This window comes from Chelon labrosus, assembly GCF_963514085.1.
Source record: "Chelon labrosus genome assembly, chromosome: 11".
In the NCBI taxonomy this organism is placed as follows: Eukaryota; Metazoa; Chordata; class Actinopteri; order Mugiliformes; family Mugilidae; genus Chelon; species Chelon labrosus.
The window spans coordinates 1,122,088-1,138,417 of record NC_140344.1 but is presented as its reverse complement, the minus strand read 5'-3'; the positions used below and the strand labels follow the sequence as shown (position 1 = coordinate 1,138,417).

The 16,330-nt window shown below is 39.8% G+C and overlaps 1 protein-coding gene across 1 annotated transcript in view; it reads left to right on the top strand.

Moving 5' to 3' along the window:
- Nucleotides 1–1,583: 1,583 nt before the first annotated feature.
- bcar1 (BCAR1 scaffold protein, Cas family member) overlaps nt 1,584–16,330 on the top strand; it is a 41,262-nt gene continuing 26,515 nt past the window's right edge. The window contains exon 1 of the mRNA XM_084555821.1: nt 1,584–2,188. Coding sequence (XP_084411947.1) covers nt 2,177–2,188 — 12 coding nt within the window. The 5' untranslated portion in view covers nt 1,584–2,176. The remainder of the gene's footprint in view (nt 2,189–16,330) is intronic.

Below are 16,330 nucleotides of genomic sequence, written 5' to 3'. Positions count from 1 at the left end.
CAGTGACCGATAACTCAGTGTGGGTATTGCCTCAAACAAGACATATTCACTTATAGTAACTTCAAACAGTCAAAAGCACTGTGAATAATTATAGTCTCAAGAGAGAATGAGGAGGAGCAAGATTGCAACCTAAGTAGGGATAATGTCACTAACAGTTTTGTACTTAGTCAGTACTAAGTCATGTTTCCCACATATACAGTATCTAAAGGAACTCCACAGGAAATCTCAACATATAAGTAAAGACCTTGACCTTACATTACATCAGGTTTTATTTGATCAAAAAGCATACATTAAATAACAAACAAAAGAATTGCTCATATACTGCGTGGGTACTGGTAACAGTTATTGTTGAAAACAGGAGCTATGCTAAAATCAATATTTTCTGAACTTATTCTTAAGAGCAGCATATAGGTAAAATGTGAAGACTAGCAGGAGAATGAGAAGAGAAGCCAATCACGTTTTTATGTATTACCTTTAGACTTTGTACTGACTTTACTCTTGTAAATGCATTAGACGTTAAGAGTGTAGTATGGATGGAATGCCCTCCATGTTGTGACTGAGGGGTGCAGTGCTGGGGTCTGAATCTGAGGGCATCTTTGGAAATCACATAAATAATAAAAAATAATAAAATAATTTTTTAAAACAATAACATACAGAAACGGTTCTCGCCATTACTTAATTTAATCCCTGGCTCAGATGATTCAGCATGTCTTATACATTAATAGTTACTTTATTATGTTTATTGCAGCAAGCTACTGTAGACACCATTAACACCTGTTGTCATTCTTCTATGAAAGTTAAGGACATAATAAGTCACTTTGACATGGTTTACTTGCATGGTTTTGACAGCACTGATAATGAATAACCAACAAAATGTGTAAGCTTTGACTGTATGAGATTAGGGTTCAGGTTTCACCACCCACAGGTTCAGTTTTTGCATCATACATATAGTTACAAAAACATACATATATGTTTTTATCACCAGTACTTGCTGTGATAAAGCTGCCCAAACAACGGACAGTTCATTGTTAATGCTTTATTTTCTTCTCTCACAATGTTTGAACAGGGCTAAATGCTGTTTTGCCAACCACAATCCATTAACAATAAATTCAGTCTGTGTTGTAACTGGTCTATTTAAAATATCAACTTTCAATATGAAAGATGAATGCATTCAAAAAGCTTTAATATACCTTACAAACTGAGACAAACAGTTCAGCTGCATATATAAATAGTAATAGTGTATTCAGGCATTCATATTTCCAAGATAGAACAGCATGGATGTTTAAAAACTCTTGTCTGCAGGCTATTGCCAAGACTAAATGAAGAAGCAAATCACTGGTATAAAAGACATTTTCAACACCTGATCTGAAACAAAAATGACAGACGACTTTACAGAAAACGATAACTTACTGGAACTGCACCGTATGTTTACAATACTAAAAGAAATATATATAAAAAAAAATGAAATTACCAAAATGAAGAAATTAAAATGTTCTTATCATTAATTTGACATGTCCCACGTTACTAAATGAGTAACACTAAAACAAATAAAAATAAACCAACCATTTTCAAATACTCCCTTACAACTTTTAAAAGCTTTTCCTTATTATCCAAAATATTCCCAAATGGGGAACCACACCGTGGCTCGTGAACCATGGGACGGTCCCTTTAAGGCTGGACTCGATCATCCCTGTGGAGGGAGGACAGCAGACAGTGGTGCAGGCGGTGCTCTCCGTTCGCTAACTACGGACCTGGAAGCGCAACCGTAGCAGACGCATAACCTCGTCATTTAATCACTGCTCCGTTTACTGGATATTTATTGTCGCATTTTTGAAGATTAATCAAGGACTGACTAGAGGACCGACGCAGGGAGACAGGAAGGCGGAGAACACAGGAGAGACAGCCGGGTCTGCTGGACTTTTAGGCGGCGCACTGCTGTTGCCGCAAATCCCTGCTTCTGCTGCGCATACATTTTTTTAACATCCCCTCTCGAAACCAAACGGCCACTTTCCCTTACTGGATGTTCGCCTTTGCTGTAGTGCTAACCATGGAATGGATGAAGGGATAATAACACTGGGAGAACCATTGTGTTATATGAAAGTAGCAACTGGAGAAGAAAAAAACCACACCGAGCCCTTTAAAGCTAGGAGCCAAGTAGAGTGACAGCACCAGCAAAATGTCTGTCCCCGTAAGTATGCCAGCCCCGAGGCTCAGGAAGTAGCTTGTCTGCTTTTCTGGCATCCAGTGTTTCACGTTAGCTTTGTATAGACGGCTCTTTTGCTCTGTAAAGCAAGACCTAGCATGTTTAACCAGCTGACAGCTCAGCCTCAGCTCAGCACACACCCAGAGTACATCTACCAGCAATATGGTTATCAGAAAAGCCCCTATTCAGAACTGCTTCATTGAACTAGCAAGACATTACAGTCAGCGGTGTAAACCAATTCTTAAAGCATACATTTGATTGTTATGTGCTGCTCTTGCTTTCCTAGCCAGACTCAACCGACTGGTGTGGCTTAACCCTAACCCTGGCTTGGCCCTGTTGTGCCCTAGCTATATTCAGCAGGCCGGGCTTCTCAGCACAGTTATACTGCTAATGAAATGGTGTGTTATGCATATTGTCAAATACACATTATATCAGTGTTGCACACAGTCTCACATGTTTTACACAGGCTGCTGGAAATGACCTTGATGGAGCTTGTTGTGTTTTTCTCTGTCACATTCCTGAGGATCTGTTTCACAATCTGCCTGGAGGGTCTATGGCAGCTTTGTGTGTGTGTGTGTGTGTGTGTGTGTGTGCCCTGTCAGTCTATGTATGATAAATGAGACAGTGCGTTAGATATAGATACATATATAGATAGATAGACTTTATTACTTTTGGGAAATTTGGTTGGAATAATATTATATAAATCATCAAATCGTTCACTTAACTTTTTGCCAGAGGAAACTTACTACTCATGTTTACCCAAAACTAAGTTGGTCACATCACATCACAATTCATATGCACTTGGATTAGTGCAACATTAACTAAAAATATTGCCATTTACACCACTGACATTTAGAGCTAATTCACACCTTCACATAAATTCTCCTCTGTCTGTAACTAGGGGTGCACCGAAATGAAAATTCTTGGCCGAAACCGAAAATGAAGAGACGACCCCAAAAATAGCGATGTCCCTTTAAGAAAGACGGTAGTCTTAATTGGCTGTGCATGGCTGTGGATGTGTGGGTATTTATATAATATTTATATAATACTTTATATATTGAAATACGTCCACATGGCAGACATGCCTGTGCTGGCTTGCGTCATCACAACATCCTGTTTTGGTCACGTTGTTTCGGTGATAAAAGTATTTCGGCCGAAAATGCACTTTTGGGCTATTTTTCGGATAAAGACTTTTATCAAATTTTCGGTGGCCGAATATTCGGTGCATCCCTATCTGTAACAGTAATTGAATCTATTATTAACCCTTGGCCATTAATATGTTCCCTCATTTGTGTCCTTCTCCAGCTGAATCTTTAACAGCAAACACGTGGCTGAATGTTTTTTTGCTGAATTTAGATGGTGGGTCAACACACAGTAGAGTCAAAATTTGGACACACCTTCTCCATTCAATAGTTTTTCTTTATTTTTATTATAGGAACACAGATGGAATAATGTAGTATATAAAAAAGTGTTAAACAAACCAGAATATGTTTTATATTTTAGGGCATTGATGTCAAACTCACTTTAGTCCAGGGGCCACAAACAGCCCACTTTGCTCTCAAGGGGGCCTGATCAATAACATAATAGCATAATAACCTACAAATAACAACAACTCCAATTTGTTCCCTTTCTTTTAGTGCAAAGAGGTACAAGTGCATTATGACAATCTTTGCATTTAATGAACTGTCCAATCACAAAACATTTTATGAACAACCTCAAATTTCAAAAAAATGAATTGCAATTTTGCCACATTGCTGTCTGCTGTTTGGGGTGTTGAATTGTTATGTCTGCTACTCTTACTGAAACAGAGTTATCCCTAGTGGAAAAAGTAGGAATAGCAGTTACATGTATTTAAATAAATTCAGTTAATGTTTTCAATGTAATTTTTGCACTTTGCAAATTTACCACATGGCCAGATTGGACCCTCTGGCAGACTGGTTTTGAACCCAAGGCCATATGTTTTACAGCCCTGATTTAGAGTATTTACAGTCGCCAGCTTTTGCTTTGATGATGGCTTGGCACTCTTGGCATTCTTTCAATCGGCTTCATTAAGCTGTCACAGGTGTGGCTTGTCAAGAGTGGATTTCTGGAATTTCTTGCTTTCTAAATGTGTTTGATATCATCAGCTGTGTTGCACAGAGGTCATTTTAAATAGCCCTATTCAACTGCTGTTATAATCCATATTATGGAAAAAAAACACTTGAGTCAAGTGAAAGAAAAAAAAAAAAAGAGTCCATCATTGCTTGAGCACAGAAGACTGAACACTAGCAGAGGACATGTAGTATATACATTCTCAATCCATGGGGCACACTTGGCTGTTAATGGTCAGCTTTATTAGACTCAGCTGTTTATCTAAATTTGGACCATAGAAATAGCCTAGTATGAATCAAATTGGCGTTTTATTTGTTTTCATCAATATGTGATCATTTATATGTGTGTTTTTATTTGAGGAAATACAGTAATAATCAAATAGAAAGTCAAAATTTAGATAAACACCCAATTGTTCTTAGTTGGAGAGTTATGGCCTTGTTTTTATATAGGGCTACCTATTGGTACTCAAAGCACTTTGCCACTTTGTCACAGATGCATCTACCCATTCGCTCACACAAGCACACACACATCCACACATCAGTGCCACGCACTGGGAGCAACTGGGGGTTCAGTGTCTTGCTCAATGACACTTCGGCATGTGGCACATTCCACATGCCGACTAACCCTCTGGTTCGTGGACAACCCGCTCTACCTACTGAGCCACAGCTGCTTCAGTTGAGATGAAGTCTTTTAAGAACTCATATGTGGCACAGTGCATGCACACAAGATGCACATACACATGCAATAAATACAAATACAAACATAAATATGTGTTGATAATAGTTATTTAGAATGCAAAATGTGTGTGTCACAGATTTGTGCTGCCCATGTGAATGTTGCTTATTTGTTTGTCCTCATCAAAGAAGCGCTTATATGTCGGAGAGGTAGAAGACTGCATGGAAGCAGTAGAGACCAGACTATAAATGACAGAGCAAGTAATGAGGAAAGGCCTGGGCTAAAGGCCCAGAGCCGACGTGATGCTAAGCTCACCAGTCAAGACTATATACATTGTAGAATTCAGGAAGCTTTTGAATCTTACTATAAACGGTTACACTTGAAATGTCCTGAAGTAGACGAAAATCTGAATGTCAGGAAAACGAAATAAGTCTGGATAACTAAAGGTATAACATCCCAATGTAGAATTATACAGAAAGATGAAATTATGAGTTTTCAGTCTCTTAAAAAGACATATTCACCCAAAAAACTAAACCCTTAAAGAAAGCTTCAACTAAAGTCTTACAAAAAATTGTATAAAGGAAAAGAGGGTAAAAGTCACTTGAGAATATCACACAAGGAATGGTAAGATATCTGTAGTACCCACTACTGTGTGAATAAATTTATGGGTCAAATGCTGAAAAAACTATCCATATGGGATCAGTGCAGTATAAATTATTATTTATTATTATTAACCTAAGTGGGTCCAGGGGCGGACTGGGGGGGAAAAGTGGAGTCATTGACAGACCGGACCACTTCATGCGCGGTGTGGGGAGCCAGCCAGCCAGCTGGCAACACAAGTTTCATGTACCTTGAAAAAAAACTGCATTTGATGTTGTTTTGGACCATAATCATATAGTAATCATTAACCTGAACCCTTAAGTAGCCTACAGTAAAAGAATTACAGCAGTAGCCTATAGTGATTTTACAGCATGTAGTGATTTTAATGCAAACAGGTCATTGATACAATCAAATTTAGCCGACCAATTTGCCAGGCTGATAGAACTGAATGACACTGACTGTCTATACCATGAGTAAACCGCTAGAGGGCAACATAATAACAACAATAAGCCCATTTCAATAAAAATGTTATTTAAAAATAGACAGCGCTGGCTCTCAATCCACCAAAGCTGTCTTGCATCGTTAGCGCAGTGTGATTGGCTATCAGCATAAACAGTGATACGTGAACACAGGTATAGCCTATCACAACAATAGCCGCCGGACGCAGCCCCCCAGCGGACCACAACGCTGATGGCTGTTGTGATAGACTTTTTTCCCCCTTTATTTTTCTTTTTCCCATGGTCCGGCCCACCGGCCCACCGGGGAAATCCCCGGTGTCCCCGTACGTCAGTCCGCCCTTGAGTGGGTCTGTTATGAGGAATGAGCTAAAATTCCTCCAAGCCACTCTAGACGACTGATAAGCAGTTACCAGAAACATTGAGTTGCTGCACAAAGGGGTCACACCAGATACTGAAAACAAGGGTTCACTTACTTTTGACACTCAAATTATACATTTTCTTGATCAAATAAAGAGTTTAATATTTCAGTTTCACTAGTTTGATTGGGTTCTCTTTGTCTACTGTCAGGACTTGTGTGAGAATCTGCTGGTGTTTTGAGTTAATAATATGCAGAAAATACTGAAGGGTGCAAAAACCTTTAAACACATATTGTACTGGACAAATGGCAATGTCCTTACCATTAGTCTGTCCCTCAGAGAAAATGTCATGCTTTCAGTGAGTACAACAAGTAAGATGAGTATGAGTTGCGTTGACTGTTGACTGTTGTGCAGTGCGTCTCAAAAGAAATAATGTAGCTCACTATTACATCTAAAAGCCATTCGAGCTATTCAGCTCGGTGGAGCCGTCAGTGAGGAAAGTGGCAAACAGAAGCGTAGCAATGCTCTGACAACTTCTGACTTTGAAGAAAGTAATAAAAAATTCTCTAAGAAATTCTCTCTCTCATTATTGTGGCATTTAACAAATAGAAATAATTTTAGTAATCCTAACTGACCTAAAACAGGAGAGGTTTAGTCTGATTTAACTTCAGACAGTGAGGAAAAAATGTTTGTGTCTTTTTTTTGTCAGTGTATGTAAACATCTGGTTTCAACTGTAGATATTGCCATGTGCTTGGTAACCTGAATGATTATTTTATCCACAAAGCTTCATTCTGATTAACTGCAGGAGTGGTGAGGACACAAGTTTCTGCTGAGGCATGCAAGTCACACATTTTCTGCTGACTCCTCCAAGCACAGCACTCCACATCAGCCTCAGGAGAACATTCTTCAGATATTTGTGTGTGTGTGTGTGTATGTGTAGTCTGCTAATATGCGTAACATTGGATAGATGAGAGAGAGGAAAATAAGGCTGTATGTCCACAGAAATCTGAGAGAAGGCTTGTCAGACTGTTTAAGTTGCAAAGTTATTTAAAGTTATTCAAACCAAGACTGCTCCATTCCAGCAACTTTCTTGATATTCTCTGATGTTCCCTTTATCGCACATTTTCTAGAATCTGTTATGTTGTAATGTCATGTCCTTAAGTGCCGCATATTATATGTAAGGTGCTTTCTTTCCTTCCATCTTTAAGTATAGTCTCATATATCATGTATTATCTGGATTAGGGGCTGCATGAGTTCAGATTTATTTAAGTCGACTGTTATGTGATGAAAGTAAAGTCGACACTGACCAGTTGCTGATGACATTACTAATAAAAACACAGCAGAAAGTAATGCTTTGCAACAATAAAATCTATATTCTTGACCTAAATACATCTGCTGAGAACAGACAACTCATGCGGTACATACTGTGCACTGCAGATATGCATAGCCTGTATAAATACAGGCTGCAACGCAGAAACATTGTTAGTATTTAATAGTACTTCACAGTGTTGTAAGATGGGATAGTAAAAAACACCCCAAATCGCAGACTTTGTTGCACAGTTTGTTGCTTTAAAGCTCATCCATCAAATGTTAGTTTAAGTTCTAAACCCAAAATTCACCCAGGTTGAAGTGAGATTATGTTTTCAGCTGTGATTTCCATGCAGACTGCAAACATTATGTCATATGCAAGAGAGAGTTCACTGCAGTGTTGTGGTGTTCTGTTTTGGTGCTGAATGTCAATTAGCCTACTCTACTTCTGATGGCCTAAAAAGACATCACTGCCTCTGGAGAACTTAATGGGACTGGTCTGTGTTTGGCAACGTGCTGACGTAAATCTAGTAGATATTCGCTATCACTGCAGAAATATCATAGTCGAAACTGTCAAAATCTAAACTAGTGGCAATGTTTAGTACTCTGTGTGTGTGGGGGGGAGGGAGGCCTGGGAGAGTTTAGGGTTAGGGTCCTGCATAATATCTTAGCTGTTCCTAGTATTGCACTCTTGTAGAGAGAGATCTCACATGTTCTTCCAGTAATCTTCCACATTGTTTCTAGTTCCATTTTCCCCCTTGGTATTTCTTGAGCTTCTTATGTTTCTTCTTCCTGATGTTGCTATCACTCAGATTGTGTTTGAATGAGGCTGCGGTTCACCCTCTGACTGAAAGGCAGGCCTAACGGTCGCGTTAGTGGGGTGGTCAGGAATAAAAGAAAGAAAGAATAGTGGTTAAATGGTTTAAAACGTTTGGGCTGCCGACACGTCTTGTCCGTACTCGGAACGGGACTGCTAGCGCTAACAGCTCTTAGACGGTACCGTACGGTTGAAATGCTTCAGTGGTATGCAAATTCCATTTTGCTAGCCGCTAGCCACATAGACATAGACATACACTATATTACCAAAAGTATTCGCTCACCTGCCTTTACTCATTCTATGAACTGAAGTGCCATCCCATTCCTAACTCATAGAATTCAATATGATGTCGGTCCACCTTTTGCAGCTATTACAGCTTCAACTCTTCTGGGAAGACTGTCCACAAGGTTGAGGAGAGTGTTTATAGGAATTTTTGACCATTCTTCCAAAAGCGCATTGGTGAGGTCACACACTGATGTTGGTCGAGAAGGCCTGGCTCTCAGTCTCCGCTCTAATTCATCCCAAAGGTGTTCTATCGGGTTCAGGTCAGGACTCTGTGCAGGCCAGTCAAGTTCATCCACACCAGACTCTGTCATCCACGTCTTTATGGACCTTGCTTTGTGCACTGGTGCACAGTCATGTTGGAAGAGGAAGGGGCCCGCTCCAAACTGTTCCCACAAGGTTGGGAGCATGGAATTGTCCAAAATGTTTTGGTATCCTGAAGCATTCAATGTTCCTTTCACTGGAACTAAGGGGCCAAGCCCAGCTCCTGAAAAACAACCCCATACCATAATTCCTCCTCCACCAAATTTCACAGTTGGCACAATGCAATCTGAAATGTACCGTTCTCCTGGCAACCTCCAAACCCAGACTCGTCCATCAGATTGCCAGATGGAAAAGCGTGATTCATCACTCCAGAGAACGCGTCTCCACTGCTCTAGAGGCCAGTGGCGGCGTGCTTTACACCATTGCATCCGACGCCTTGCATTGCACTTGGTGATGTGTGGCTTGGCTGCAGCTGCTCGGCCATGGAAACCCATTCCATGAAGCTCTCTGCGTACTGTACTTGGGCTAATCTGAAGGTCACATGAAGTTTGTAGCTCTGTAGCAATTGACTGTGCAGAAAGTCGGCGACCTCTTTGCACTATGCGCTTCAGCATCCGCTGACCCCTCTCCGTCACTTTACGTGGCCTACCACTTCGTGGCTGAGTTGCTGTTTTTCCCAAACGCTTCCATTTTGTTATAATAGAGCTGACAGTTGACTGTGGAATATTTAGGAGCGAGGAAATTTCACGACTGGATTTGTTGCACAAGTGGCATCCTATGACAGTTCCACGCTGGAATTCGCTGAGCTCCTGAGAGCGGCCCATTCTTTCACAAATGTCTTGTTTCACAGTCTGCATGCCTGAGTGCTTGAATTTATACACCTGGGGCCAGGCCAAGTGATTAGAACACCTGATTCTGATCATTTGAATGGGTGAGCGAATACTTTTGGTAATATAGTGTATATACATATATATTGTATATATGTGTATACACAAACTAGGGCTGGGCGGTAAAACAATAACGATATCTATCGCGATAGACACGTGATCAATATCGATAGAAAATAAGTTCGATAGAACGTTTGATAATTTCACTTGAACTCCGTTAGAGAAAAACAGGATGGTTAGTCGCATGGTTAGTCGAGCTCTAACATGTGCATCAGTATAATAGATTGTACCAGGAAATCGTGCACTGACAAAAGTTCTGCGATGTTTGGAACGCAAACTGCGATTAGAGACAAGAGCCAATTAATAAGGTCACTTCCACCAAGTCGTCAGTGGTTTGAATTGCAATCTGTCAAAATGACAGATGGCCTTCAGATTTTTCCATCACAGTTTTAAAAAAACGGTCAATGACAGAAAATATTCGGTTAACGGAACCCCTGGTGGGAACACTTTGGTTTCCCGGTGCAACATAACAGTGATTGCAAAGTCTGCCTGCTGACAATGTCTCGCGGAGGTGCAGTGCATTGCTGGAATATTATTTTGGAATATTATTTAATTATTTAATTATTTTGGAATATTTTCAAGAGATTTTCAGTTTTGGTACTATTTGAAATATTTGTTTGACTTGTTTAATAATATTGCTAACGTGAGAGTATGTTCACTGTTTACATTTTACTGTGCACTACAACCAACATGTTAAACCAAAAAGCGTCTCCGTGTGGACGGGCCCGGAGACGCTTTTTGGTCTAAACGCAGATGTTTTGCATCGTTTTGGCCGATCGTCCACACGAATCCTGTAAACGCATTGCCCTAAAACACACTTTTCTGAAACCGGGTCCCAGGGTGGAAAAATTCGCAAACGCACCTCTTGCGTTTTCGTGTGGACAGCAAAAACGGAGAAGTTCGTTTCGATGATGTCATTGCCACACCCCTCGAGCAGCCTTCCACCTCTTATATCCCGCGAGACGTCTCATAACAACATCAACAACAATGGCGGACTACATGCTCGTGTTCATGCTGGAGAAGATATTGAGCCTATTAGGGTTACCAGGGCAAAATATAATTTCTCCTTGAGTTTGGTTTCTTCTAAAGCCGATTTGTAAACAGCGCTCAAGCTTTATGTGCATGCTCCGCCTCTTCCTTTCTGAAACTGAAACAGCGCCACCTATAGGCCTGGAATATGAAGTAGCGTTTTCAGTCTGTTGAAACGGATCCGTGTGGACGCAGATATTCTTGAAACGATGCCAGGGAAGACGGAGGGGGAAAAGATCGTTTTGGTACGTGTGGACGTAGCCCGAAACTTTTGCCGAAATCTTGCTGAAATCGAGTCATACAAATATGTGTTCCATTTGTATTGATTCAAAACAATTCATTTGATGATTGATTTGATTGAAGAGATGGAGAAGCAGTCGGTAATACTAAAGTGGAAATACACTACTTCAAAGCGGACCAATCACAGTTCTTCCAGTCTGCGTCGCCACAACGCATAGTTACATTTCTGGGGTGGTGTACGTCAGACTGTGGCGTTAGGGTCTGCATAGGGTCTGCGTATGGTCTGGGCTGTCACTGTAGCTGCGGCGTCCAATTGACACAGAAGCCTAAACCACCTATTAGAGTGTAATGTTAATTGAAATCGGCATTGTTTTGTTTTATAGGTCTATATGCGCAATTATGTCAATACTTGCCTACAGCCCTTATTGTGTTATTGTAATCCCTGATTGTTTTCTAAGGACATTTTCAAAGCACTGCTGAAGATGTTCTCAATATTGTGTTAGGGGTGGAGTTTGTTCAGAACTACTACTCAAGTGTTTTATTTGTTCAAAATTCCAGTCAATTACATGTGCACAATGGCTGATTGTCATCTTTAGTCATCTCAATTTTATTTCTGGCATTCATGTACCTTTGATCAAAGGCAAAATGACAGTAAAGGAAAATAAAAAATATGGACATACTTAACCCGCAAATATGATGACTGTATTTAGAGTTCCATTTACATACATCTCTTTACCGTCAATGTCTTTCTATTCTTGAGGCTCGACAGTGTGCACATGTGTGAGTGAAATGTGCTTATCATCTGTACTGTATGTCAGTGTGACAGAGGCTGTTGTTGTCAGAGAGGGTAGTAGGAGAAGGGTGTGTGTGTGTGTGTGTGTGTGTGTGTGTGTGTGTGTGTGTGTGTGTGTGTGCGCGCGCGCGCGCGTGTGCGCGCATGTGCATGTGTAGGCGTGTGGTATGCTCTGCTGCATAATTGGCACTCGAGCTGTAAGCAACATGCACAATATCACTATTGTTGTTAAATATTAAAGAGTCATAGAGGGCGCAATAAAAAGTAAGGACATTGTACATCTGATAGAGGAAAACTGTATTTGTTAACTTCTAGGGTTAATTTAAACTGAACACAATATCCATCAATATATTTTGATGCAGAGTGTATTGTGAACGACTGTGGACATTCAAAAGAACATCCTCCGTACTGCAAAAGATTTTACTTGCATTATTTATTTATTTTTTTATTATTATTTTTGCCTATTTGAAAATAATGAATGTGTTTAATCAGAGATAGATTTTGTACAAGTTCTGACGTAGCAAACATTAACTTACACAGTGGGTCAACTGTTGAAGCTTCTGCAAACGAAGACAAAGGCTATGTTCAGACCTCATATTTCCATGTGTTCTGAGTGATCTGGTCACAAGTATCCTGGCATTAAAATGTGTTTCCACTTCTGTTTCAATGACAGTTTTGTGCTCTGCATGCCAATAAACACGATCATCATTTTGGGCATAACAGACTATAAAAGCTGCTATCCCTATGGATTGCTACCACAGTTTCAGAACCAATGTATGGGGACATGCCCACCAATTTTGGAACAAGCTCTAAAGTCTCTTACACACTGGAAGCATCGATATTAAGTTAATATTTATTCATTTGTAGTGTGACTGATTTTGTATTTAGTTTGTTTAACAGCTACAAGGACAAAATATATTAAAGGACTCTTCCACTGATGAACAGTCAACACTTTTTCTTTTCAGGCAATTATTCAAAATAGCAGTTTTCTTTATTTTCTGAACGAATGAGGTAAAATCCAGTTATGCAAGAACATAAATAGGTTGTCCATCAATGTGTCCGGACGTTAATGCCAAGTCTGAACAGGACAAAATGGAAATTACTCTTAGGCCCTGTTCGTACTCTGCATTAACATCTGTCTTGGGGAATCCTATCACAAATGACTATCTTAGAAGACGCTTTGAGATCGCATTTGAGAGAGATGATCTCAGAAGACATTTGGAAGTGGTCTGGGTCGCATTTGTAGTGTGAACGCAATACGTTCTGAGTCACATTAAAGACCACCTACTGAACTGGGGTGTTCCTGCTTCAGCGGAGTTTTCCCACATTCAGAAAAAATAAATAAATACTATTATAAATTATCATCAGTATTTTTTTTTAAAAAAGCTGTCCTTGTAGCTGTTAACTAACCAAAATCTAAATTAATCTAAACAAGAATTAGACAAGAATTAACAAATTACATTATTTATTTATTAAATTATAATTACACAATGTGTGAAAAAAAAAACGTAGCAACATGTGGTTTATTATTCATATGAGATTATGGTGCTTATGGAAGCTACCAAGTTTTGACTTACAATCTTAACTTTGTGCAGGTCTCAAAAACAACTAATGTCAAGGAAGAGATCAATAAATAATAATGTCATGTGTGCGTGCGTTCTTGGTTCTGAAACGGGTAGAGGTCCACTAAAGACAATAGCTATTATAATATTCTTCTGCGTACCAAAATATGCCGTAGTTTATTGGCATACATGGAACAGAACTGAGATAGAATCTAAGGAGCTGGTTGGAGATGCATGTTAATACCAGGTGTGAACATATGCATGTAATGCTGGGCACTTGTGATCGAACTGTCCAGAATGGTTGTTAATGCAAGGTCTGAACAGGGCCTTAGTGCTTCAGGCTAGTGTTAGGTGGTCAATCGCTAGCGGCTACCTGGTGTTGGCAAAAAGCAGAAGGGCCACTGGGCGACCCTGTCTCGCAAGGAAGTTTAAAATGTTTGTCACCAGCTTTTCCTTTGTATACTTTACGCTTCTCTGTTTAGACACAGAACTGTCACTGTCGGTATTTTGGAACTGTATCCAAGTTCCAAGATGACTGAGAACCTTCACAGACATTTTGGAACTCTGTAGGACTGTGCCATTGTGTTTGGAAAGGAGGTCCCTGAGAAAAATGCATGCTGGAGGGGTATTCATATGACACCAGGGATTACAATAACACAAGAAGGGCTGTAAGCAAGCATTGACATAATTGTGCATATAGACCTATAAACCAAAACAATGTAGATTTCAATTAACATTACACTGTAATACGTGGGTTAGGCTTCTGCGTCAATTGGACGCCACAGCTACAGTGACAGCCTTGACCATATGCGGCAAAGAAGAATGTTTTTATTGTCGTCTTAAGTAAATACCAGCATAAACTGTGTTTTTAATGTGCTGTGTAATGCTTAGCTCTGGTGGAGTAATTGTTGTAATTGTTTATTAAACAAATTAAACATCTCTCAGTAGAACCCAGCTGATATGCATATAAGGAAGCTGGAATTTATAAGAGGTGGCGGTCATAATACTTGGAAGCTAAGACAAGTCAGTGAGTAGAGAGGGTGATGGCCTATTCAGTGCTGCATTTTCTCAGTATTAGCACTTATTTCAGCACTGTTGTTCCTTCTTGTTAATTAATATGGCCTGCATATAAATTAATCTGGCTCGCTGAACCGTTTTTTTGTCTCTTTATTTGTGCCTCTTCGCCAACCTTACAACACCTACATACACATGTATAACAATATCAATATAATCCGCAAAGTACATATCAGACAATGGTCAAACCAATACTTATGCACTGGCTCACACTGGCTTGGTGTGCAAGGGCAGGGAGCAAACAAAGAGATTCAGTTTTTTTGGTGAATCTGGACTAATGCACAAATATAGAGACAAATATCCAGTTCGGCAAGCCAGTCACAGACATCTACCCATTCGCTCACACAAGCACACACACATTCACACAGCAGTGCCATGCACTGGGAGCAACTGGGGGTTCGGTGTCTTGCTCAAGGACACTTCGGCATATTCTGTGGATTGAACCACTAACTCTCAGGTTCGTGAACAACCCGCTCTACCTACTGAGCCACAGCCGCCCCATTATGCATATGAAGGGCAATGTCAGAGGACAGGGTCAGAGATAAAATTGCTGATATTGACATTTGTTGTTGGTTCTATGTGCCAGTGACTCTAATCATGACTTTGTTGGTCATAATACATCAGTCCACCATTTTATTCAACTAAAATTCATCTAAGATCATTCTGTTGAGCCCTTTTTCGGTCACTGTCTTCATCTCACAGTAATGTTTTTTTGTTGTTCAGATATAAATGAATTTTATGTTATGTATTTTGCTCTCAAAAAAAAAATCTTCAGCCTGTTTTAGAATTTCTGTAAAATTACAGGACGTTGCATTAGAACTCTAAATTAACTCGTGTTTTTCAGTTTATTAAACTGATTTTTTGTATAGGGGTTTATTGAAATATTTTTCAATTTTGTAACTATTGACATAATACAAATATGTCACTGGTCTTAGAAGGCGATACATGTTTCATCTTGTTGCTGCGGCCTTTACTCTCAGCCAACAGCATTCAGAACAGATCTGAGCTATATTGGCAGTAGGTGGTCTTAAACACATTATTTAAAATGCATTAACATTAGGTATATCATAACCATCTTTTAGTATTCTTTCTATATAAGACTAGTATGGGTACTCTGACTGATCGGCAGATACACAGCCTCATACACAGGAGGGTTCAACACATTGCATGTTGTGACACATTCCTTTCTTAACCATCATTAAAGGTTTCTGTGCTGCTTGTAGCCAATTAATCAGGCTATGTGCTTGTTGGGTTCCTTACTTGAGTTTTTCTTTTTTAGATTTTTCACAGTGGATTCCATAAGAGTTCAGGAATTGTTATTTTTTTCAATCAAATGTTCAATTTTTTCCAAATAGAGCATTTTTGCATGTTCAGTAGACCTGGTGCTGTAATTAATAAATCTGCTGAAGTATCTTCTGGTTATTTAGCAGCACTTTAAAAAAAACCCAGTCTGTGGGTAAAGATAATGACATGAGCTATATGCTCATGTGTGCTACGCTCAATGAGTGTGCATTCCAGACAGGCTTTTACAGCCATGGGGAGAGACAGAGGGCGGAACAGGAACAGTGGGAGGGAAAAGCTTATTTGCAAGATAAAAGCTCCCAAGGCCAATGGTCTCACTGTATAGAAG